The 24902-nt window shown below is 38.6% G+C and overlaps 2 protein-coding genes and 1 pseudogene across 4 annotated transcripts; 1 reads left to right on the top strand and 2 right to left on the bottom strand.

Annotated features, from left to right (window-relative positions):
• Positions 1–4927: 4927 nt before the first annotated feature.
• LOC148097312 (immunoglobulin lambda-1 light chain-like) lies at positions 4928–22906 on the bottom strand. 3 transcript variants are annotated; one of them, XM_087832272.1, is made up of 6 exons: positions 22864–22906; positions 22436–22771; positions 7299–7364; positions 5637–5948; positions 5430–5504; positions 4928–5076 (listed from the first exon to the last, which is right to left on the bottom strand). In XM_087832272.1, exons 1-6 carry the CDS (start codon positions 22904–22906, stop codon positions 4928–4930), a joined length of 981 nt encoding a protein of 326 aa, XP_087688398.1. The 3 variants fall into 3 exon arrangements, with proteins under 3 accessions (XP_087688398.1, XP_087688399.1, XP_087688401.1); XM_087832273.1 differs by lacking the exons at positions 22436–22771; positions 22864–22906 and adding an exon at positions 6049–6067 and having other exon boundaries at positions 5637–5936; positions 7237–7437; XM_087832275.1 differs by lacking the exons at positions 5430–5504; positions 22436–22771; positions 22864–22906 and adding an exon at positions 6049–6067 and having other exon boundaries at positions 5637–5936; positions 7237–7437.
• LOC148097314 (uncharacterized) lies at positions 11240–12135 on the top strand (annotated as a pseudogene).
• LOC148097313 (uncharacterized) lies at positions 15901–17041 on the bottom strand. Its single transcript, XM_087832364.1, has 2 exons — positions 16989–17041; positions 15901–16474 (listed from the first exon to the last, which is right to left on the bottom strand). Exons 1-2 carry the CDS (start codon positions 17039–17041, stop codon positions 15901–15903), a joined length of 627 nt encoding a protein of 208 aa, XP_087688490.1.
• Positions 22907–24902: the final 1996 nt, after the last annotated feature.

Below are 24902 nucleotides of genomic sequence, written 5' to 3'. Positions count from 1 at the left end.
TCTCTGTGCAGCTAACCTTGGAGGAAACACTGAGGACACCAGAAACACTAGAAGAAATAATAAAATCAAAACAGGAACCAAAACTAAATAAAAACACCAGAATTATAAACTCAGCACATCAATTCAATTCAATTCAATTTTATTTATATAGCGCCAAATCACAACAAATGTCGCCTCAAGGCGCTTCATAGATACAGAGAAAAGCCCAACAATCATATGACCCCCTATGAGCAGCACTTTGGCGACAGTGGGACATCAGAAAAACAAACAAAACAAACAGGCTAATGGCCGTCATATCATAAATGTGTGTTCAGTCTCCTGTAAATGGACAGACTCTGTTTTGAAAAGTGTAAATCAGTCCCAGAACAAAGGAGCTTCTGAAGATGCTGAAACAGGGACAAGGTATAAGTTTACTTCACAAGGTGGCATGAAGAAGAACACTAATGTGGTTGTAGTGCAGAAAACATCAGGTCATCAGTGAGGAAGTGGACAAACGGACAAAAAATACACTTTAAAGAAAGCAAAGTTAAGTTTATTTATTATGTATTTATGGAGAGAAGCAAAATTCAACAAAGAGTCCTAAAAACCTGATTCAGTTCCAGCATTTCTGTCAGGAGGACAGGAAGAAAATCCCAGAAACTTCCTGTGATTAAGTGACTAAGATTCAATTTGAGGAAATGTGAAGTTATGAGAGTTCAAACTAGGGATGCACCGATACCGATACTGGTATCGGGTATCGGGGCCGATACTGTAAAATATGTGTGTACTCATACTCGTAAAAGTTAACCAATACCATGAACCGATACTAACTTATTTCATTAATCAGAGGGTGGCTTGTCATTTCTGTTGTAGTTTTTTAGATTGGTCACTAGGGGGACATCCCGCGCTAAACAGGCACAGGGTTAGGCGAGTGAGACTGGCAGCTCCAGATAAAAAAGAGAAACTGGAGGCTGCTGTAGCTAGGCTAAACAAAATGTCAGCAGTGTGGACCGGAACAGCCAACTTTAACTCAGATTTTGGAAAAGCGATGAAAAATGTCAAGAGAAAATTCACGGGCAGTTAAAATAACAGAGGCTAACATAGGATTCTTCTCAGCATACTCGAGCTGCGATATGAAATTCCCAGCCGCCCATCAGGGAGATAATGGTGCCAAAACTTTCTCAAGAGGTAAAGACAAGTAGTGTGTGTGCGATGTCAGTCCTTGGTTTAACGGCACAGTGGACTGATGATCCACGGGCAGATGGGGAGTTCGTTTGTCAATGCCAAATACCTTCGTTATTTTGTTTGTTTGTTTACAATATGGACACTCTGCACTCTGTGTGTGTGTGTGTACTCTGTATCGGAAAGTACTCAGATCCAAGTATCGGTATCATATCAGTTTGAAAAAATTGGTATCGGTGCATCCCTAGTTCAAACTCCTGACCTCAGCGAGAGTGTTTTACATGATCAGTTTTTATTAAATCTGTGTGTTTAGTCGAGTCGCTGCTAGAAGGACAAAATCCTGACCTGACATCAGTCCAAGTGTCTGGTTAAATGTACTGAAAGGTGTTAAACAACAAGTGCTGCTGGAAGAGTTTTCATGAAGAGAACATTAACACTGTGAATGAGGGATGGACTTTGATTCAGTTTGACACAATCTGTTTTTCTTTCACTTTGAATAAATGTTTTTGTGGGACTGAGGATACATTTGTTTCCATTTGGAAGTTTGATGTCATCTGTTCCTCTTGTTTCTGTCTTAAAACAGGATGAAAAATCTGTTCAAAACAGAAATAAATAGAATTGAATTTCTGACAGCAGTAAATAAAAATCGTCCCTGAGCTCAGTATGTTTGTGACTCTGAGATGGAGGTGAAACATGTGAAGCTGGGCTGTGGTTTACTGCTCTCTTCCTGTCACAGACACTGTTTGACATCTGTTCATCTGTTGGTTTTTGTTCAGGCTGCAGGGATCATTTCTCACTGTGGGGATCTCTGTACCAACAGGAGCAGTAGTAGGTGGCTGAATGATCAAGTTTAACTTTTTCTATCTTCAACTCACAGCTGTTCAGTTTATTCTCAACTGAAAAATCATCTTTCTGAGGATGACCATAACCTGAGTAAACATAACCACTCTTATCAATATAAAGAATCACTCTGAATGTTTCTTTTTCCTTCTTCTGGTACCAGAGCACATAGCTGCTGTCACACTTATCAATCCCTCCACAGCTGAAGGAGACACTTTCTCCAACTCTCCTGGTCAAAGTTAAATCCTTCTGAATCAGCTTTTCTGCTGCCATGGTAACCAGTGCTGTAGAGACACAGACAGATAGATGAAGGTTAGTGTGACAGTGTTTGTTACAGGTTGAGTTTGTTGGCTCCTGATTGGCTGGAAACACTCACCTGAACACAGACAGCACAGAGCAGCAGCTGGGAGGAAAAGCATTTTGTGCAGTGGTGTTTCCTCTGGTGAACCTGGGGAGAAGTGGCGCTCTGATGCAGCTGAGGCCAAACAAGGACGAGCTGCGAGATCAGACGAGGGCCACGTGGTTTCTAACAGGTCCTCAAAGCTCCCATCAGCCCCTGCGGCCCACAGATAAGACTGCTGCTGCTGATTGACAGCTCAGCTGAAGCTGCTGTGGTTTCATCGTCTTCATTTCAATCTGACAGCAGATCCAAAAATCTGGGTCACATGATGCACAAACACTCAGAAACATTCATGTTGCTGTGAATTTAGTAACACACACTGTTATCTGTTGTTTAACAGCTGTGATGAAAACTCTAAATATACAAACTAAATATAACTAAACTATAAATAAATAGAAAAATAAAAAAAATAATATGGTTCAATATTTTAAAAGTTCATAAATTGCACACAAAGTAGTTAAAAAAACAAAATCATATATAACAACATTTAGAGTAAAAATCTTCTTTGAAACAAACACATGTGGTTCTGTTGTGTGTTTAAAATATGTGCACACTGTGCTTCTTTCCCACATCTTCTAATGTGTTTTGTTCCAAGTTGGTTTCAGACTGAAGGATTCATTAAAGCCTTTTTAAGAATCATTCAAATGATGATCATCAATTCTAATATCTATAAACAGTAATAAAAACAGGGCTGTGTTTCACGTCAGCTTCATTTATTTGTAGCCATGGTTAGATTTCATTTGCAGTAGGCAGTCATCCACCTTTACACACACATTTACACAACAGTACAAAAGTACTTTTTGATTCATGAAAGAGAAATAAGACAAATGTTGCCTTTGTATCATCTCTGATATCGAAGGTCTCATTTGAAGATGTGAGTGAAGGACACAAATCTTTTGATCTGGTGTTGTTCTACATTTTAGGACTAAAAGACAGAAGGAAGAAAGTGAAAGTGACTGTGCGAGGGGTTGAAGTCATGAAGTCAAGTGGAGGCCGCTGACTGCTGTTACTTTCTGCTGTACAGCTTAAACAGGGACTCACAGTCAGCCTGCTAGAACATTTGGATGAAGAGAAAAAGGAGGAAAAAGACTTTGAGGGAAAAATCCAATAAGATCAGCATGTTTTTAATGTGGGAATACAACAGTTTCCTCCACCATGACACACACTGGAGCCTCTTTTTGCTCACAGCTTCACTCTTTGTCTCAAAGTTCAGTTTGGAGGCCAAAATTGTTGCAACACATTTGTAAGTTTGCACTAATTTCACTGTGTGACCCTTAATGGATGTAATCAAAGAATCAGTCAGTGAAATATGAAGCTGTGCTGTAAGTTTGGAGGAGAAAAGTGTCTCAGTGACTTTAATGAGGTGAACACATGAATACAGAGCACTGACTGACACGTACAGACTCCTTTAATGAGTCGCACACATTTTTGTGACTTCATTAAATGTCAAAAATGACACAACAACCTGCGAGCACATTATTGTCTGTTTGCTGTTTGTGTGCTTTGTTTCCTGTTATGATAGCAGGCATACAGCCATGTTCTCAATGTCTCAGCTATCATTGATTATTTCTGCTTTTCCTCTTCTATTAGGCACTTCAACTCAATGAATGACACACAGAAAGATTTCATGACTGTGTTCTTCAAAATAAGGACAATATGTTATCTGCATCTGAATGACTCATGTTGCCTTGTTTCTACTTTGTTTGCATATTTCTGCTTGTTGGAAACGATTTTCTGAATCATTCAGTAGTTTTTGTAATAATAAGGACATTTAGCAACACTTCAAAATGATTCTCCAACATTTGCTGTTCAGACTTGATCTGTTCTTACGTGTGTGATATCCAGAATGAAAAACTCAGCTCAGCTAATAAAATGGGAGCTGAGCAGACTGCAGGGGCTTCATGGTCTCTCCTTTGAGTCCATTAAAGTTCATTTGTCAGCTCTGAGTTGAGGATTTGAGCTGTTTCTCTCACAGGTGAAGAACACAGATGCTTCCTGGAATCATTCTTGAAGCAGAGTTCATGCTTGTAACTGTCATTGTGTTATTAAAGTGAAAAGCCACAGCTAACGGTGTGGAGGCTGCAGAGCAGAAAGCCACACAGCCCGTCTGCTGCAGGAAGTTTGGATACAGTCAGTTTGTGCTTCACTCACACGGCTTGTTGTTCATCACACAATGAAAGTAGAATCAAACTCTTCATCTTGAAATCTTTATTATTCACACAAACACAACTACACTGTTTGACATTTGAAAATCCAACAAAAACAAATCAAACTGAAAACTTGTGATAAAAATATTCCTGATGATTTTTGTTACTACAATAAAAGTCACAATAAGTACAAAAAGAATTCTAACTCAGAGCAACAATACATGTAAAGATGGATTTATTTCAGATGATCTTCTAACTGTTGAAGAAAAAGGCAAAAGAAGCACAACACATCATAACTAACATTTGTGAACACTGATCAAAGTGATGAATGAGATGAATTGATGAGATCTGATGGTGAGAAAAGGCGAGCAGGAAACAGTCAGTCAGCATGTGTGCAGTTGGTGGACGCTCCCTTGTTTGTGAGCATCATCAGCAGAGAGAGTCCACAGCAGTACACCAGACTCTTCACTATCAGCACTGTGTACAGCAGGCAGAGCAGCTTCACCCTGCACTGAGACTGGAAGGACACTGAAGGACAGACAGACACAAAGAGACAGACAGACAGTCGGGTTATTCCTCTCAGATCAAGGAGAAAAAGTCCAAATAGAAACAGTCACAGCTTCTTCTTCAAGTGGATGAATTGATGTAGTGTTTGTGTCCACTTGGGGGCAGAAGAACTCCACAAGCAGCTAACAAACTGATCTCTGACATATTATGGTCTGTCTGCTGTTTGGTGCTGAGCAGCTAGTGTACAGTGGCTTTATCAGAGCTTGTTGGATGAAGATTTGATCAATTAGTGCAACTTTAAGACCCTAAACTTGTTCCAGCTCCCTCATTGGACATTGGAGCTGTCCATGCAGAGAGGCAGCAGGTGATCTTACAGTCAGCTGGCTGCAGAGCTGGCAGGTCTGCTGGCTCTCTCTCTGGAGGACAGGAGGCTGCTGGAGCTGGAAGCTCTGAAACAGAAAAGGAGTCAAATGTTTGGAGCTGCAGTGAGAAATGTCAGTCCTCTGCTGCTCTGCTCTCTTTGACAGCATCTCCACATGAAGCTGAATCACTGCTCAACACAGTCACCAAGCCTTCATTACCTTGTTGTGTTTGGGCCTCCACTGTGCCCCCCTCGTGCTTCACCCAGCAGCTGTATTTATATGTGTTGGTGTCCTGCTCCTGGATCAGTAAGATGGAGGCGCTGTGTCCCGACTCTCTGAGCTCCAGCTGCTCTCCCTCAGCAGGGGGCAGCTCCTCCGCTTCTCCGCCGTTCTTCTTCTGTCTTTTCCAGGAGAACTGGACCAGAGGAGGAAACATGGCTGAGGCCACACACAGCAGGGAGCTGTTCCCCTCCAGGTGGGCTCTGGATGCTGCTGGGTACACGCTCACCACGGGCTTCACTACCTGCTCATCTGAAGTTTGACAGCAGCAACAAGCAGCACAGACACACATTCACACAGTCAGCAGCAGCTTCCAGCACTGCACTGCATTCAGTCTGATCCTGGAAACTACATGGACTCTGATCACTAAACTACTCATCAATACAGCACAAAGTTCACTACATACACTGGATTCAGCTTCATATCAAACACAGTCATCACCTCATGTCATCATGGCTCACATGACGAACACTCAGCATGATTTTAAAGTCAAATTAAATTCATTTTAATTCATCATGTGTTTGTTTGTTATTGTTTTAAGTAGAAATTTAATTCAGTCCAATTTTAAAATATTTGTCTTTATACAAGTGAAAATGTATTTTTCTTATTAGTCCTTAGACACGAGTTCTAACAGAGATCCTCTTCTGCCCAAAAATAAATTCATCTTTTTTCATATTGTTTTGTACTACTAATAAAATTAAATATCATTTCACAAAATTCAGTTCAGCAGATAAAATTTCCATTCTTCTTGTCTTTGATATATTTTACCATAAAGACCATATTTGTCTTTCAGACTAATTTAGTCTTAAATAATTTTGTGTAAAAATTTGAACAGTAATGCAGTGATTATTTTAATTTATGTTTTTATTCAAATAAAAAACTGTAGCAACTATTTTAAAACACTAAAACTGAAATGTTGAATAAAACGTTTTCAATAATATGAGATATACTTCATGATATTTTTAGTCATAAAATACAAATTATTTAACAAAGTATATTTAATAAAAATTTGTATGTTAAAGTATTTTGGAAAATTAAAGTATTATTAACTTTTTATTTTCACGTACAAATCCACACACACGACTTCATCTCAGAAATAAATATCAGAGTTTAACGATGTCATATTCATCCTAAATTTATCTGTCATATCATTTCTGAGTTTTCTAATCAGTATCTGTTTTTATACTTTTATTTACCTTTTTGAAGCAGCTACATGAATGTTTGACTATTAAAAATATTTGTTCCTCAACATAAAGCAAATATTTCCTGAAACCATATTTGTTGTTATCTATATTACTTTAATTTTAACATCAAATATGATCTTGTGTTAAAAACCAGCAGAATCACTGAGAGGATCAAATCCTAAATATTTGTAACATCACTAATATTTGCAGAAATAAAGAAGAACTTTAGTTGTTCAGTGAGATTTCAACATGTTTTCAGAGATTATTGAGCTTTTCTTCTGTAACAATGGCTGCAGATGAATTCTCTACTAATGATGAAAAACTAACATGTAAAGCCTGAAGCAGCAGAAACTGACTTTAAACACATTTTCAGCTTCTACAATAAAACAACTGAAGGAAAATAAATGTTTGTTCTTACCTGTTACAGACAGTTTAGTTCCAGAGCCAAAGATGAGGTAGTCTCCCACTCCCACAGTGAGAAAGACTGCTACAAAAACCTGTCTGCTGTTGAACGTGTCAGCTGAGGTGAATGAGTCCAAATGAGGAAGCAGGATCATATTTCAGCTCCATGATGTGTTTCTCTAATGTTCATATCAACATGACTGTCTCTTCTTCTCTTTTCTTTTAGCCACACTAGCAGCACGGCTCTGATGTTAATGTCAGTCTGTTGGTCAGTCCACTACTTTAGTCCACATGAAAATAGAAAATCACTATATAAGCACCAGTCCATTTATCCCATCAATGATGCCACCACTACAATGAAACATCTGCTGATAGGATCATGGTTTGGCCCATCTGGCTCACCATCATTAATCACACAATCAATTTTGAATTATAGCAGCAAATTCTGAAGAAAACTATCAGAACATGTGTCTGTGAACTGAATCTCAGGAGAAAGTGGGCCATGCAGCACCACAATGACACAAACCAGTCAAGTTTGTTTTCTTTGTTCCAAATAATGTTGAGAGAAAAATAATCCAGTGAATCCAGCGAGTGATGTGATGAGTCTCTGATGTCTTTCTGATGTGGTTTTGTTGCGTCCTTCAAACCACACCTGGTGTATTTTAGAAGAGAAACATGTTGGTCTGCACAGGCTCTTCTATTTTCAACACTGACAGGATTTCCTTTGCTGTTTCTTCTGTTTTGCACATTTTCCTCTGTTTTCTGCAGCTTGATGGAGATTCTGTAAAAAATAGATCCAGAGTTATTTTTAGTGGTGCAGAGCAAAGAGATGCTTCAGGGATGCTTCTGAAATGTGCTGTGGCATGTCTGCTGCAATCATCAGTGTTGTACTGAGTGGCCTCAATCAGCTCCAGCAGCCTCGTAGGAACACAAAGTGTCCATGCCTGCTGTTAAAAATAGAGCTTTGCAACAACCGAGTCCAACAGAGTCCAACAAAGATGGTGTGAAAGAGCTGGAAGCGAGCAGTTCATGTGAGAAAATCCAACATGTCAGAATTAAAGCTGCTCTGTGTCAAAAATGGAGTCAAATTCTTCCAAACTGATGTGCTGGACTGATTATCAGTTACTGCAGGTTCTCCAGCCGAGGAGGAGCAGGAACCAGCAGAACTGCCAAACATCACACACACCACAAATGCCACACTCACAGAGAGACAAAGATAGAAAGCAGAGGGAGGAAAGATAGATGGTGGGTAGGCAGCAGAGGATCAGGACCATAACACCATCTTACACAGTTATTAACTAATGAGCTCATTGACTAATCTGAAACATCACTTTGATTTTTCTAACAGCTTCATTGGAATTTCAGCTCACAGTGGATCTGCAACATGAGCAGCTGAAGACCTTCAAGAGACGAACTTGAAGTTTAAACACATAGTTGTACAGAAACTGTGGCAAAATGGTTTAAGGGCAACAACATCAAATTATCAGAGTGATCATCACAAATCTGATCTCAGCTCAATAAAACAACAAAAAAAACAATTTCACTCTGAAGAGAGGTTGAAGTCTACTGGCTTTCCCCTGTCAGCACATCTTTGAGGGGGTAAAATTAACATCCAGCCTTATGTGTTAGGTTTTTGGTATCACTGTAAAAAAGAGCTTTGTCCATGTCAGCTAGTAGTAAATCATCTTTATTTTTAATCAAATTTATAATCAAAGTATAATCCTGATCAATATGTTAAATGACGAATGTCTAATGACGACTTTGGTCATTAGAGCTGGGCGAGTCCCCTCACCCACACCGGCTCTATGTGAACTCTACAGACCAGCTTAACTATAAATCAGCTGCAGATGTGAAACTGGTGATCGTTGGATCTCCACTTTTTAGTGTGTGCATGCTTGTGTGTGGTACCGTGTGTGGCTGGTGTGTGTTGATTACATTTGAGGTGGGGAGCCTTTCGAGGCAGCCTCCCAGGTTTCTGTTGCCCCGATCCAAAATGGAAAAGCTCTCCTGCGGTGACGTGCTGCTGTCGCCACGTCTCGCAGGCCGCACACTCGGCGGCTTGTTTTTAAGTTTTTAAAGTTTGCTCTCACACTGACGGACACGTACAGCTTCATGATGGCTGCCAAACACACAAAGAACACGACAGGATCAACAACCTGTTAATCAGTTTTACCAGTTTTTATACAAAATGTCATCTCTGTCATTCTAACTGTAAGCGATCATTAGCTAGATTAGCCACACTGTATCAGAGGGTTGTTGCTAGTTAGCGATGCTGCACACCTGTTACTCCCGTAGTCTTTATGCTTCAATGATTCCACAGGTCTCATTTTTTCTTATCCTATTTTAGACAGAGATGACATCAGCAGCAGACTCCACAGAGACCCAGAGTTACTGTTAGTATCTGAATTATATGGATTTAAACAGTTTTAGATTCAGTTCACACAGAGCGCTCTACAGCCTGGTAACATGGAAAGTTAAATGAAATAAAGCACACTGACAAAAGGTTTCATAGAAGTGTAGTTTGTTCTTTTCATTTAATAACAGGGTCCAAAGTCCACATTATTATCAACAGCTACATTCACCCTGGGGAACAACAAGTGAAGGAGACCACGAGGACCAAGCTGGGTTTCCTGGGTCCAGAGGTTTGAGAAATGTCCTCCCTTTCATTTATCACAGCTTCTGTTGACCCACGGAGGAAGACTCCTGATGTGTCATTTCAGAAACATCAGGAACTGAAGGTCACCGCAGGGATCAAGCAGAACTCGCAACCTTCACCAGCAGCTTCCTCAGAGGGAAATCTTCAGACCTCCACTAGACGCCCAAAATAGGAGATGGACTAATCTGCATTTCATGAGCAGTGTGATAGAGACCTTTACTTTGTGTGATGTTAGAAGTATAGACCCTGTGCACGAGAAAATGCTAACTTCCTGGTTTGAGACCGGATGTGGGGTTGTACATTTCCGGTAGCTTTATTTTGCCGTCAATCGCTATTGCAGGACGCCAAAATGACGTTCAAAACTCAAAAATGGAAAGATCGCTTTAAATTACAAAGAGCAGAAGGTGGGACCGGTCACCATTGCTGTGTCCCGCTGTGTACTGCTGGGGGGAGATTTAACGAGATGTTAAGCTTCCACTCCTTTCCCAAAGATTCTGAATTGCGCGCACAATGGCTGATAAAAATCAGAAGGGACGGCTTCACAGTTACAACCATGTCTAGAGTGTGTAGTCGGCATTTTGAGACAGGAGAGATCTTCGTGTCTTCCTCTGGGAAGCGTTGTCTTCAGCCGAAAGCTGTTCCCTCTTTATTCCACTGGAATAATTTTTCAAAAAAGACAGAGCGACCCGGAGTTTGGGAGCGCCGGCCTCGACCTGTTGATACCGTGGCTATGGCAACCGTAGATTACAACACAGAGGATGAAAACGTTGTGTCTGACATGCCCATTACTGGTTGTACTGAGTCTGCTCCAGCCTCCATTCCCCTGAATGAAGACCACGACTATGCACCAAGTCCTTTGATTGTGACCGCATTAAATATGAAACTATGTCACGGGAGATTGAGGAGTTTAGACGGCAGCTTGAGTCGTATCATTTGACACAGGGATTTGTACTGCAGCGATTTGCTCCATCACCTGAGGACATTCGGTACTATACAAGGTAAGAAATCCTGAATTTTTCAACTAGTGACCCATGGCCTTAATAACATTACCACACAGATATGCATTTTAACACGAGGCTGGAGTTGGAGTTTTTGTTTCTAGCCTCATCACTTTAACAATATTAATGTAACTTACCTCTGTTCTGTATTAAATTGACCAATAGAAAGTTGTAATGTCATCTGAAATTTACCAATAGCTGCAGATAAAAAAACTATATTAACATCCACCATTTAAATGCAGATTTCTGTCATATGAGCATTTGATGGTCTTTTGGAATCTAATCCAAGAGGCAACAAGCAGGATGGTGAGGGTCACCAGTGGTCAGAAGAGCCTTTCCACCAGCACATCCACCGAGAGGCCTGTAAACAGAACAACTGTAAGTTCTACACAACCTGCTTGATCTGTGTGTGTTGCACATTTTTGTGAATGCAGCAATTTTTTTTCTCTTCCAGAAATTGTTGCCAATTGATGAGCTCTTCTTTTTCCTGAATTATCTGGCAACTGGCTGTACACAAAGGGAGCTTTGTCACAAGTTTAACATCCACAGAGCTACAGTGTGTACAATACTTATGTCATGGTCCAACTTTTTGTACACTTTGCTTGGATCTGTCTCCATCTGGATGGCACCTGGCAGAGTGAGAGCAAACTGCCCCACGGATTTCAGTGGGACTTACTCAGGTCATTCTGGACTGTACTGAAATGAGGTGCCAAACACCCTCCTCCCTTCTGCTCCAGAGCGAGGTATTTTCAACTTACAAGTCGTACTGCACTTTCAAAGTGCTTATTGGCATGTCCCCCCATGGAGCATTGACATTTGTCTCAGCACTTTTTGAAGGCTCCATCAGTGACAAGGAGATTTTCCGTCACTCTGGCATCACCTCCCTCCTGACGCCTGAGATGGATATAATGGTGGGCAAAGGGTTTCTGGTAGATGAGCTAGTGCCTGGGAAAGTCCATCGCCCAGCCTTTTTGTCCAAGCAAGCTCAAATGTCAGAGTTGGATGTCCTTAGAACCCAGTCCATTGCACGTCTGAGGGTCCACGTGGAGAGGCTCATCAGGAGGGTTAAAGAAAACAAACCTTTTGACACTGTCATCCCTCTCTCCATTTCTGGGAGTATAAACCAAATTTTTACTGTTGCATGTCTCCTCACAAATTATCAATACGGACCAATGGTCCATAAATGGGTGGTTGATTAAAAGTTTGAAATGTGTGTAGTGTATTTAGTGGGAGAAGTAGCCAGTTTTGGGAGAATACTTCCCAGATAGCAAGGAGACATTGAACAGATGTTGATTTTCCACCTGAACCATCAGAATCATCAGGCTTGAAATGTCAACACAAAACCAATGTTGAAACAACATTGAAATACTGATGAAACCTGACACTGACATTGAAATAACATTGATTCACTGTTGTTCTGTCATCGTTGATTGTTGATCTATTTATAGTTGACAAGGTGACAACAATCACGTTGAAAAACCATTGATTTATGGTTGAGCGGAAATTAAAGCTGCTACCACTTGGACTATTCCATAGCCCCCCCTCTCACAGTGGTACATCCCTTCAGGTAACCATTGTCTTGTACAGTAGAGCGGGACATTAGATTTACTCTCAGCGGAATTGACCGGAGAAGGCGTCAGTTCATGCACTGCACTGGCCTGCACCACGATTAATATAAGGTAAGAATGAATGACTTTTGTTCTATTCGTTATTTCCACGGTTGCATTTGAATAACAGTAAAAAACAAACAAACTTGTTAATGTAAAGTTTCGGACAAAATGTGGGAGCCCAAAATTGTGTCTACTTTCATCTTACAATCCGGCAACAAATAAATTGCACTGCGAACAAAGTCAACAAAGAAAACATTTTCGTTTCATACTTTTCCGTTATATTCCCTTACAAAGCTAGCTTTAACGCTTCGAGGGTTCCTTTGTTCTTGCCGTCGCCTCGGTGCTTGACCCAGACTTTCGCTCTGTAGTTGCTTTTTAGCATAGTACTACAAAAAATTGTAAATCTGTGATATATGATTGATAAACGTAAAGGTAACTGTATAAATGTGTTCAATGACTTTGTTACTTTTAATGATTGGAGAACACCCGCTTCGATTCGCACTCAATTCAAACTTTACGTTGCACGTTCACCTAACTTTACGTTGCACGCTCACCTAACTTTACGTTGCACGCTCACCTAACTTTACGTTGCACGCTCAACTACCTTGCGTTTGCACCTTTTGTCCACACGTAAACTGCGTTTTATTATTTATTTATTAGTTTTTCGCCTCTCACTGCTTAAGCCATTAATCTTTCTGGAATTGTTTTTTTAAACAGATGCGACCTCACAAAAGATATTAGCTATGCTGTCAGACCTGACGACAGCTGTTAACGAACTCCGTGAGGAGGTCAGAGCCATCCGCCATCCCTGCTGCAATGAATCGGTAGATGCTGGGGTATTGCCTCTGGATTTGCCCTTGCACAACATTGAGGAGCTAAACAATGCAGAGGCAGCTCTTCAATCATAAGAGGCAAATAAGGCAATGGTAAGTATATAAAGGTTATGTACACTTTGTAACTATAAAGTGTAATAGCTGTCAGATGTGATTTAAATACATAACAACGGCCTGTTGATTAAACACACAAGCACTTGCATACACATTTAAGACATGAGACCCGCTAATTCCATCTCTTAAAATGTGTCTATAGGTGAGACGCTTTGCCTTGGTTGGAGGGACCACACTGGAGGTGCGAGTCCGCCGTGTAATGGCTTATGCCATTACAAACGAGCTGACCTCGGTACTCAACTGGGCAGGGAAAAAAACCAAGGACCAGACAAAGCTAAAAATGGCATTTAAAGATACAGCGCTCTGCAAATGCATATATGGTGGTAAGTTTTACAGTTTTTTTGCTATATTACTTTGTCTTTCTTAATAACAAGACTTTCATGTCCGGTTAATCTGGACATGGAGTCTTTGGTCTTTGGCTTGTTTAATCCTCAGGTTGTAGTTGTACAGCACGAGGACCCTTTTAAAGGATACACGGCACACCATGCTAAGACATCACTTTTTCCACTCATAGCTCTTTGGGAATCAAATGCGGCAGTTTGCAGATTTACGCCTGGTGACTTTCATGTTTATCAGCCTAGGAGTTTACATACTTTCTCCCCGCTGAAGACAGTTAACAAGAGCTTATTCATGTGCTCTAATTCACTTTTTTTGTTTGTGTGTGTGTATTTTTTTCCTAGATGGCCTGACGCAGCAGTTAGGGGCACACTCTATGTCCGAGTTTGTCTTTGCACAAGCAGTGCAGAAATGGCTCCGATACGCCCCAGATCGTATGGGTATGGGTGGTGCAGGACGCACATCATGCATCCCCATCCCAGAGTAAAAAATTACAAACTTCTGTAAAACATATAAATGTAAATAGGAAACTGTCTTTTAATAAAGTATTTAGCAAACGAAACATGCCTATTGACCTTTTTTTGCTTATTTTTTTTCTCTGTTACATCACATGCAATGCTTTCTTATTTTAGGATATTAATATTGACATGATACATTGTGAGACATTTGTTGTTGTTTTTTTTATAAAGGGTGTCCAGTTTGAGGAATAAGTACAATTATGTGTTTAGGTGGTTTAAGTATTGATGGAAACATGCAGTAGTTTAGTATTGGTTAAAATACCTATAATGAAAGGTAGATTTCCAGTCATGATTTAACTGTTGTTTTAATAAAAAGCAACTGTGCGAAAGAGGTGGAAAATCAACACCATAGCTCAACATTGTTTCAATATCAGAATCTGACGTTGTTTCAACATTAAAAAAGGGTGCAAGAGTGACGTTAGGTCAACGTCACACTTCAACGTAGATTCAATGACGTCGCCTGATATTGACTCAACGTTGTTTCAATGTTTCCTTGGTATCTGGGTTTACAATTGTATTTAGTTACTGAATACTTAATTCTTGCCTTTAAATGTATTTTGTAGCACATTCCATTACTTTGTCTAGTCAGAATACTGTATTCTGAATACTTTCAATATCTTTAGAATATTGTTATTATTTTAAATTCATGTATTTAGTTACTCTCCAAGAATGTAAGTAGCAAATTTGTTACTTAAGTAAATTTGATAAACAGCTAACACACCCCCTTTCCTGGATAAAGTTCAATAATAAATCACTTGATGTTTTACTGTTACGCTGCAAATAAAACTGCCTTACTTGTCTATTACACTGCTCTGTGTGCTTCTTATTGACTGCAATAGATTTTCTAAAGATACTAAATACTCTTTCTCTGGGATTCTGAAAATAAAAAACACAGATTTCAAATGATCAACTGTATTTGACATACTTTGAGTTTTATAACAGTAAAGATATCAAATTCTTTTCTACCAAAAAGGTTGGTTTGAACACAAACACTGCTGATATTAATACTAACACAAAAGTCGTCTGTGTGAACTCTTCACCAAACCTACTTTTACCAACAGCTCTCTATTTCGATCAAAACAAAACAACAAGCAAATAATACAATGGCCCTTGCCCACCATGTAAGTTTATGACATTAAAGTCAGGAATGACAAGCTGCCCATTTATGATACTGCAAGGTATTTGTCCATGTACACGTGAAAATAGAACATATCTATCTTAGGCTTCATTGTCTCCATCAAACCCTCATCCCTCTGTATTCTTTGTATGAAGACATCTTCTTGAGTGGAGACTACAAAATCGCACCAACTCATACCTGTAGTTAGCAGCTGGCCCTGAACTTGCCAATAATAGGCATGTGTTGGATTAAGCTGCAATGTCCCTCTGATGACCTTGAGGTAAGGTGCATCTACATAACTTTTAATGTTTGGACATTTCATTTCTACTAGGCCAAATGGAGGTTGCTCCAAGGGGTCAAAAATGATACCATCGGGTGATGCACCAATCCACGATGCATCTGGGTGCACCACAAATCCACATTTGTAGTGGTTCACTCATTTTATCTGACAGTATTCCCAGATCGCATCTGCCTCTAACTCTAAACCCCTCTTCATAGGGCCTGTCTGGTGAGTACCTTTTAAGATGCGTTCAGCCAGCAGCTCTTCAGAGGGTTTGCTCACATGACAGATCTCTCTAAAACGAGATGCAGTCACTCGTGGTCTCCGTACATTATACCAATCGGCACACTCACTCTGCTCTCGCGTAGCACATTCTATGCTCTGGGACATTTCCAGCGTCACCTCCAGACTTTTCATGTGCAGCTGTTGCTTCCTGGAACAGACAAACATGGACTCTGATGGTTTCAGTCTGTAGTCCTGCAGTGGCAATGATGGTGGAGGTGGAGCATTATGAAGAGTCTGCGCTTTCTCTTTGGATGGTTGCTGATAAGAAAGTGGACTTCCTTGTTGCACCTTGACAAAACGTGACTCCACAAGTGGGATATCGTCACTTATTCCCATGGTACAAATCATAGGCCGGTCAGCATCAGAGAAGGTTTGGTACACTTCAGATACTCGTAGAACCAAGAGGTCAGGAAGGTCCCCGTAAAGGCCTTTGTACAGTTTGTTCCTGGATGTTACAGAAAACACACAAACACAAACATTTTAAATTTAAGGGAAATCTACTACAATTACAGGTACAATAATAGCAATATATATATATATATATATATATATATATATATGTATATATATATATATATTTTACAAATGAACATTATGACTAATGATTAGAGGTGTGAAATTCGAAATACACCACCTGAATGATATGTCACAAAAAAATATTATAATTTTAAACAGATTTTCAGTTTTCAGATTAGAATTCAGACAGAATACCATGATGTCATAGTGCCACTGGGGGACAAGAAGTCGATTTTACATTACATTTGCCATGGCAGATCAAAACTTTAAATTTATAAATGCTGAAACAAGTCATTTTTATTAGTTGCTAGGCCCTAAAACTCACTATATTACCACTAGAATCTGCCTTTTAACATTAATTAGTTGCCCCCCATTCTGTATTAAATATTACTGCCCTAACGAATGTGATGATATCTGAAACCTCATCAGTAGCAAGCACTTACCACACTCCCTCTATGGTCTTTCTTGTTTTGGGTTTGGCTGAGAGCACAGCCATCTTCTCAACAGGGCCAGGCTTTATCCCCTATTACATCATGGAAAGAATTAATTATAAAATATAAAGTTACATTAAAAATATTGCGATGATTGCACTCACCATAACTCTGGGCTTATGCCACTGTTGTTCACCTTCAGTGCAGCTCAATATCGGGGGAACGACTTGGACTTTCAACTGCGAATAGTGTGCAGATTGAAACAGAAGAGCAACACAGTGGTTGCACAGAGCTTTTCCAGCCTTGCACGTGCAGGAGAAATGCAGCAGTTGCTCCTGCAGCGAATCTTTCTGGACCACCTACAAAGTACAATATTTCAATGTATCCTCAATTAATATCCTTAGAAAGTATTATCCATATTTGCCTGATGCATTTATTTCTGAACACCTCCCTGATATGGCAGCCTGACATGATCCTATGATACATTATGCACTATATACACTAAACACAATTTCACACTGCCTCTTTTTCATGATCATACGCTGAGTTTGTGAGATTTCTCTGTTTTCCTCATAGACCTGAAGCACTCCGCCCTGACCACCACCTCTCCTGAGCCCTGATCTTTGTCAGACACTGCAGAAAAACAACAATTTCAGTAAAGTTAGTAATAGAAAAATGTGTCAGTTGGTAAGTATAAGCATAGAAACTGTAACAGAAACACATATATACCCTTGAAGCAGACATTCTCATAAAAAATATCAAATGATAAGTTTTGATGTTTGATGACTGTAGATTGATTGGTTAAACAGGCAAATGTTCAGCATGCAAACTACGGGTGAACAATAGTGATGCCAGATGCTTCCCCCATTATGTCGATATTAGCGAGCACAGTTAAATACACACATACACAGCATGTCAACAAACCGTGAAAAAGCCCTATATAAAAATAAATAAATGAATCTACATATTAGTATTTCCTAAGGATATGTTGTGACTTACCTTCAAAATTATACAGATACTGACAAATATAAAATTTGAATCCCTTTTCTCTTTTGTTCTGAGGCGCTGGGGAAAAAATATCGACAAGTCGATGAACATCATTTACAGATATATTGGGTAAATGACCAAGACATCTATAGAAATGTAAATCGCTGCTTTTTTTTTTTTTTTTTTTTTTTTTTTTTTGAAATGTTTATTTCAGTCAACAACAACAGATTATAATTTTACATAAAAGTACTCAAACAGTAACCGAAAAAGGAATAGGCTGAAGCCTTATGGCTTATACTTATCCTATCCCTTACCCCCATAGAAATAATCAAATCCTTAACCAAGAAAATAAATAGCATTGATAAATAAGTTGTATAACAGTTTGAAAAGAAATCAATGATAAATCAAGAAATTAAGAAATTAAATCAACACAAACCTTTTTTAACAAACCAAATTTCTATGACCTTGTATAATACTAATTTTTAAAATCTTCCTGAAGAATGACAAAGAAAAACACATCTTCAGTTCATCATTAAGTCCATTCCATAATTTCACTCCCAAAACTGACACACATCTATACTTAACATTGGTTCTCACTTTAGGCATTTCAGACTTATAAGACCCCCTCAAATCATATTTTCCATCTCTTAGTTGAAACATACTTAAAATACAAATTGGAACATTCTTTTTAATCACACGATATATAATTTCTAAAGTTTTAGAATATATAATGTCCATGAATCTTAACAAAGATGATCCTACAAAAAACTGGTTGGTTGACTCCCTATATCCAACTTTATTTATTATTCTAATAGCTCTTTTTTGCAATTTAAATATTGAATCCAAATATGTTTTGTATGTGTTCCCCCAAATTTCTGCACAGTAGGTCATATAAGGCAAACAAAGGGAAGTATACAATAAATAAAGGCAGTTTTTATTCAAAAAATCTCTTGTTTTATAAAGAATAGAAATAGACTTGGATAATTTCCGTTTCACATGTTCTATGTGGGGCTTCCAACAAAGTTTATCATCAATAATTACTCCTAAAAATTTTGTCTCATATACTCTTTCAATTTCCACATTATTTAAATTCAATTTTACTTTAATATTACTTTTACTACCTCCAAATAACATAAATTTTGTTTTACTTTCATTCAATGATAGTTTATTAAATACAAACCATCTATTTAACTTCATGAGTTCTGTTTCCACTGTTTTCAGTAATTTCTTTATGTCTTTTCCAGAGCAAAATAAGTTTGTATCATCAGCAAACATCACATATTTTAAAGTATCACTGGCTGTACAAATATCATTTATATAAAGTAAAAATAATTTAGGTCCCAAAACAGATCCTTGCGGAACTCCACAAGTTACTTTTCTAAGTTTAGATTTCATGTTATTAATACTCACATATTGGAACCTATTATTCAAGTAACTATTTAACCAAAATTGTACAACACCTCTTAAACCATACCTTTCACACTTCTGTAAAAGTAAAGAATGATCTATCGTATCAAAGGCTTTACGTAAATCAATAAACACACCTATTCCAAACTGTTTTTCATCCACAGCTGTTGTAATATTTTCAATAAATTCCATCACAGCTAGAGATGTTGAGCGATTTCTTCTAAACCCATACTGATGATCATTCAATAAATCATATTTATCAATAAAAGAATCTAGTTTGTTTGCAAACAGTTTTTCAAGAATCTTTGAAAACTGAGGCAGTAAAGATACCGATCTATAGTTTGACACAATCTGTTTATCACCAGTTTTATATATTGGGATCACTTTGGCTATTTTCATTTTATCTGGAAAAATTCCAGTTTGAAATGATTTGTTACAAATATATGTTAACGGTTGAAGGACACTATGAAGAACTTCTTTAATTAGCGACATGTCAAGGTTGTCACAATCCATGGATTTTTTACTCTTGAATTTACTCACCACTTCTACAATGTCACTCTCACAGACTCCACCAAGAAACATTGAGCTACATTTAGAAGAAGTAGAATCTACTTCATCATTTCCTCCTGGTACAGAAATCTCTTTTGCCAAGTTGGGACCTACATTAACAAAGTAATCATTAAATTCATTAACTATGCTCTCAGTATTTTCAATCACTACATTACCTCTTGTTACAATACGTGTTGGAGAACATATATTATGTTGATTTTTTATTATCCTATTTAATACACTCCAGGTAGCCTTAATATTACTTTTATGTTTTTGAAGCAGCTGTTCATGATATCTTTTCTTTTCATATCGCATAATAGATGTTAATTTATTTCGATATTTCTTATATTTGTCTTCATTTTCCTTTGTTCTATGTGTCAAAAAATTCCTGTATAACCTATTTTTCTTTTTACAGGCTCTTTCCAGACCTTGTGTAAACCACGTTTTTTTCTTTTTATAATTTCCAGAAAACTTTTTAATTGGACAATGTCTGTCATAGATTGAAAAAAATATATCCAAAAATGCATTGTATGCATCATTAGTGTCTTCCGCTTAATTCATTCATTTGGTTAACTTGTTTAGGACCGTAAACAAGGCGCGAATAGGACACCAGAAACAAAGCTCCCCACATGAGTTTCTGCACTGGCAGTAGCATATGCTAACGTGCACATCATCCTCAGATGAAGCACAGAGACTCTGGACTTTTACATAATGATGTTATATTCAGTCCTGTAGAAAGTTACATATTTAAAATATATATTATCCTTTCTGGTTACTCTGGTATGAAGGACTCTGAATGACTTCATGGTAAAGAACACAATATTGGCAAAACACAGTGTGTGTGAATTCCAGATTAAAGTTTTTAGTTCAACATACAAGTGACGACCTTTGACCTTCATCAGGTTTTACTTAATTGTGTCAGAGAAAATCTCACTTTATGCAGCTGACTACATTCAGTGTTTAAAACAGAAGCTGTGCAGGTCTGAGATCAGCAACTTTCTGAAACAACAAACTGAGTTAATATTTATGCTCCTATAGTGACACAGTTACATGGATGTTTAATCCCTTTGACTTTTTGTCTTTAACTTTATCAATAAAACAGCTGCAGCTTCCACTGACAAAGAGTGAACATGTAGGATGATGTGTGTGATGTCACTGGGTGGTGCTGAGGGCAGCTCCTAAAATCACAAAGAGAACAGAATCATCACAAACTGTGAAAGTTTATCCATCAAACCTGAAGTAAAGCTGACTCTTCTCTGTCCTCACACACTTCAGGATCTGAAGTTCTACAGTTCTGCTGACAGCTGATAGATGAGCTGTTTGTTAAAAAAGACAAAGTCTTATATACTAACACATTATCCAGTATAATATTTACCTTTGAGTCATTGGTGCTTTTTAAATGGAGACCTCAAAGATGAGATGATGAGCAAGTTTCCAGTCCTGGTTCAGTCTGCTGAGTATTTGACAACATATATTATTTATCTCTAAGGATGGAAGATGTACAGAGTACTGCACATGTAACTTTGTGAACAAGACTCATTAAGAATAAATCAGACTGATCTTTAACCTGAATATTTCAAACAAATTCAGTAGAGAAAAATCTATAAATAAATAAACAGTCTGGAACAAAATCCCAGAAACTTCCTGTGATTAAATGACTAAGATTCAATTTGAGGAAATGTGAAGTTATGTGAGTTAAAACTTGTGAACGAGAGTGTTTTACATGGAATCACTTTTTCTGCTGTTAAATCTGTGTGTTTGATCCAGTCAGACTCTGATTCTTCTTCAGCAGCGATGCTGCAAATGAAATTAAGCAGCCAGAGCTGCTCAAATGTTATTGGTCAGGAAACACAAACAGAAAACAGAAATCCTGTCCTTTTATTCCAGATTTGACATATTCAGATACAAAATCTGTTTTTTTCTATCAGAGAGAAAAGACGGTGAGAGAAAGATGAGGCACCGTGACTGATTCATCCTCTATAAACATCCACAGGAAACTGATGGAAATCTGTCCAACAACATCAGCGTCCTAATGAGCCGCTGCTAGAAGGACAAAATCCTGACCTGACATCAGTCCAAGTGTCTGGTTAAATGTACTGAAAGGTGTTAAACAACAAGTGCTGCTGGAAGAGTTTTCATGAAGAGAACATTAACACTGTGAATGAGGGATGGACTTTGATTCAGTTTGACACAATCTGTTTTTCTTTCACTTTGAATAAATGTTTTTGTGGGACTGAGGATACATTTGTTTCCATTTGGAAGTTTGATGTCATCTGTTCCTCTTGTTTCTGTCTTAAAACAGGATGAAAAATCTGTTCAAAACAGAAATAAATAGAATTGAATTTCTCACAGCAGTAAATAAAAATCGTCCCTGAGCTCAGTATGTTTGTGACTCTGAGATGGAGGTGAAACATGTGAAGCTGGGCTGTGGTTTACTGCTCTCTTCCTGTCACAGACACTGTTTGACATCTGTTCATCTGTTGGTTTTTGTTCAGGCTGCAGGGATCATTTCTCACTGTGGGGAGCATCCTTCAAACAGTTACAGTAGTAGGTGGCTGAATGATCGAGTTTAACTTTCTCTATCTTCAACTTACAGCTGTTTTCTTCATTCTCAACTATGAAATCATCTTGCTGAGGATGATTGTAAGGCTTGGAAACTCTGTAATTACCATCACTCTCATAACTATACAGAATTATTCTAAATGTTTCTTTTTCTTTCTTCTGGTACCAGAACCTATAGCTGTCATAACACTGTTCAGTCCCTCCACAGCTGAAGGAGACACTTTCTCCAACTCTCCTGGTCAATGTTAAATCCTCCTGAATCAGCTGTACTGCTGCCATGGTAACCAGTGCTGTAGAGACACAGACAGATAGATGAAGGTTAGTGTGACAGTGTTTGTTACAGGTTGACTTTGTTGGCTCCTGATTGGCTGGAAACACTCACCTGAACACAGACAGCACAGAGCAGCAGCTGGGAGGAAAAGCATTTTGTGCAGTGGTGTTTCCTCTGGTGAACCTGGGGAGAAGTGGCGCTCTGATGCAGCTGAGGCCAAACAAGGACGAGCTGCGAGATCAGACGAGGGCCACGTGGTTTCTAACAGGTCCTCAAAGCTCCCATCAGCCCCTGCGGCCCACAGATAAGACTGCTGCTGCTGATTGACAGCTCAGCTGAAGCTGCTGTGGTTTCATCGTCTTCATTTCAATTTACCTCAGAGACGATTTTTAGTTCATGTTTGTTTTCATCACTCGTTGTCGTCACACCGAACCTCCTGTAATAAACTTCACTTAATTCTTCACCATCGAGCGTCTGAGTTTTGTCTGCGCCTGAGTCCACTCCTCGATGACGACATCTGTTTCATATTTTGTCTTTTTCACTTCATAGTAAATCACTTAAGTTATAGATTATTTACCCTGACATAAAACACAAATCTGTGGAATAAATCTCATCAGATTTTATATTTGCATTTAAGATTTTAAAATCACAGATTCTTTAAAAGCATCACTAAAGTTCAGCGAATTGATAATTTATCCTCCTGCACTTGTGTCAAATATGGACACGCCTTTGTCCTCATGAAAGTTTGCCTTCACTCAGACCCATGCCCTGCTGTTCCTACCATGCCAAAATACAGAAAACTGTCAGGCAATGAGTTGGAATAAAGTTGAATTAAACCTTGAAACACAGAGATGGATGATATTTTATACCTTTCATTTAGAAATAGTCAAAGCAGACGGGTCATTTTGGAGCCCAAAGGAAAACGTGATTATTTGCTGCCAGTAAAAAACTTGAAGTAGTTTAAAAACAGCTTCCTACATTAACTTTGACATAAACCCGTCTGTGATCCAATCCAATCCAATTTTATTTATAAAGCACTTTAAAATACCCAGCACAGGAACAAAGTGCTGTACAGAGAATAAGTTAAAACAATAGAATAACAGAAAACAGCAAAATAAATAAATAAAACACATAAAACATGAAATTAAAACAGCCCTATATTAAAACAAAAACAAGATAAAACAGCATCAAATCTCCTAAAAACAACTGAAATAAAGATAAAAATAAAAAGCAACATCTCACGTGGTGTCAAAGGTCAGGGTAAAGAGGTGGGTTTTCAAGAGTGACTTAAAAACAGATAAAGAAGTGGCCTGTCTGATCTCTAAAGGAAGCTCGTTCCACAGTTTTGGAGCTGCTACAGCAAAAGCACGATCACGAAGTTTACGCCCAGTCCTGGGTACATGCAGGAGCAGCTGATCAGCTGACCTGAGAGAGCGGGTGGGTGTATGAGGCTGTAGCAGCTCAGAGAGACAAGATGGGGCGAGGCCATGGAGAGCTTTAAAAGTAAATAAAAGAATTTTAAAATGAGTCCTAGAAGAAATGGGCAGCCAGTGAAGTGAAGCTAAAACAGGGGAAATGTGCTCAAACTTTCGAGTGCCAGTTAAAAGACGAGCTGCGGCATTTTGCCTCCTCTGTAGATGACTAATATATGATGCGCTGAGCCCAATATAAAGTGCATTACAGTAATCCAGCCGAGTGCTAACAAAGGCGAGGATCACTGTCTCAAAGTGCTGCCGTGAAAGAATTGGCTTTATTTTTGCAGCTGCCTGAGCTGAAAGAAGCAAGATTTTACCACTGCCTTAATCTGATTGTGATCATCTGTTAAAGCGACCGACTCTGGTTGTGAAACAATAATCACAATAACTGATCATTTAATGTAGTTTTTTACACATTGACAATTTATATTTTAAAAAACACTCAAATGAAGTGGGGACATTTCTGACCCTGAGGACCACAGGTGTATGGAAATCGGGACGACATTATGAGGGTTAAATCTTAATATTAATATCAACAGAATTTATAGCACAGCGTGAACTTAATAAATATTCATCACTGGTTAAATCATCAAATTGATGAATGTTCTTTGTTTGAGTTTGTTTCTCTGTGCTGGTCTTAATTATAATAATTATGTTTTTATTTCAATTTTTAAC

Source organism: Neolamprologus brichardi, chromosome 18, assembly GCF_056152115.1.
Source record: "Neolamprologus brichardi isolate AB-2024 chromosome 18, ASM5615211v1, whole genome shotgun sequence".
Classification (NCBI taxonomy): Eukaryota; Metazoa; Chordata; class Actinopteri; order Cichliformes; family Cichlidae; genus Neolamprologus; species Neolamprologus brichardi.
Note: the sequence above shows the minus strand (reverse complement) of the source record. Positions and strands in the feature narration are given on the sequence as shown.

Coding starts and splice junctions, on each gene's coding strand:
- LOC148097313 (XM_087832364.1), bottom strand. CDS start 17,041: ATGGCTGTGCTCTCAGCCAAACCCAAAACAAGAAAGACCATAGAGGGA. Junction 16,475..16,988: donor AAGACCATAGAGGGAGTGTG/GTAAGTGCTTGC, acceptor TGTAACATCCAG/GAACAAACTGTACAAAGGCC.
- LOC148097312 (XM_087832272.1), bottom strand. CDS start 22,906: ATGCTTTTCCTCCCAGCTGCTGCTCTGTGCTGTCTGTGTTCAG. Junction 5,949..7,298: donor AACTAAACTGTCTGTAACAG/GTAAGAACAAAC, acceptor GTCAAACTTCAG/ATGAGCAGGTAGTGAAGCCC. Junction 5,077..5,429: donor AGCTCTGCAGCCAGCTGACT/GTAAGATCACCT, acceptor TCTGTCCTTCAG/TGTCCTTCCAGTCTCAGTGC.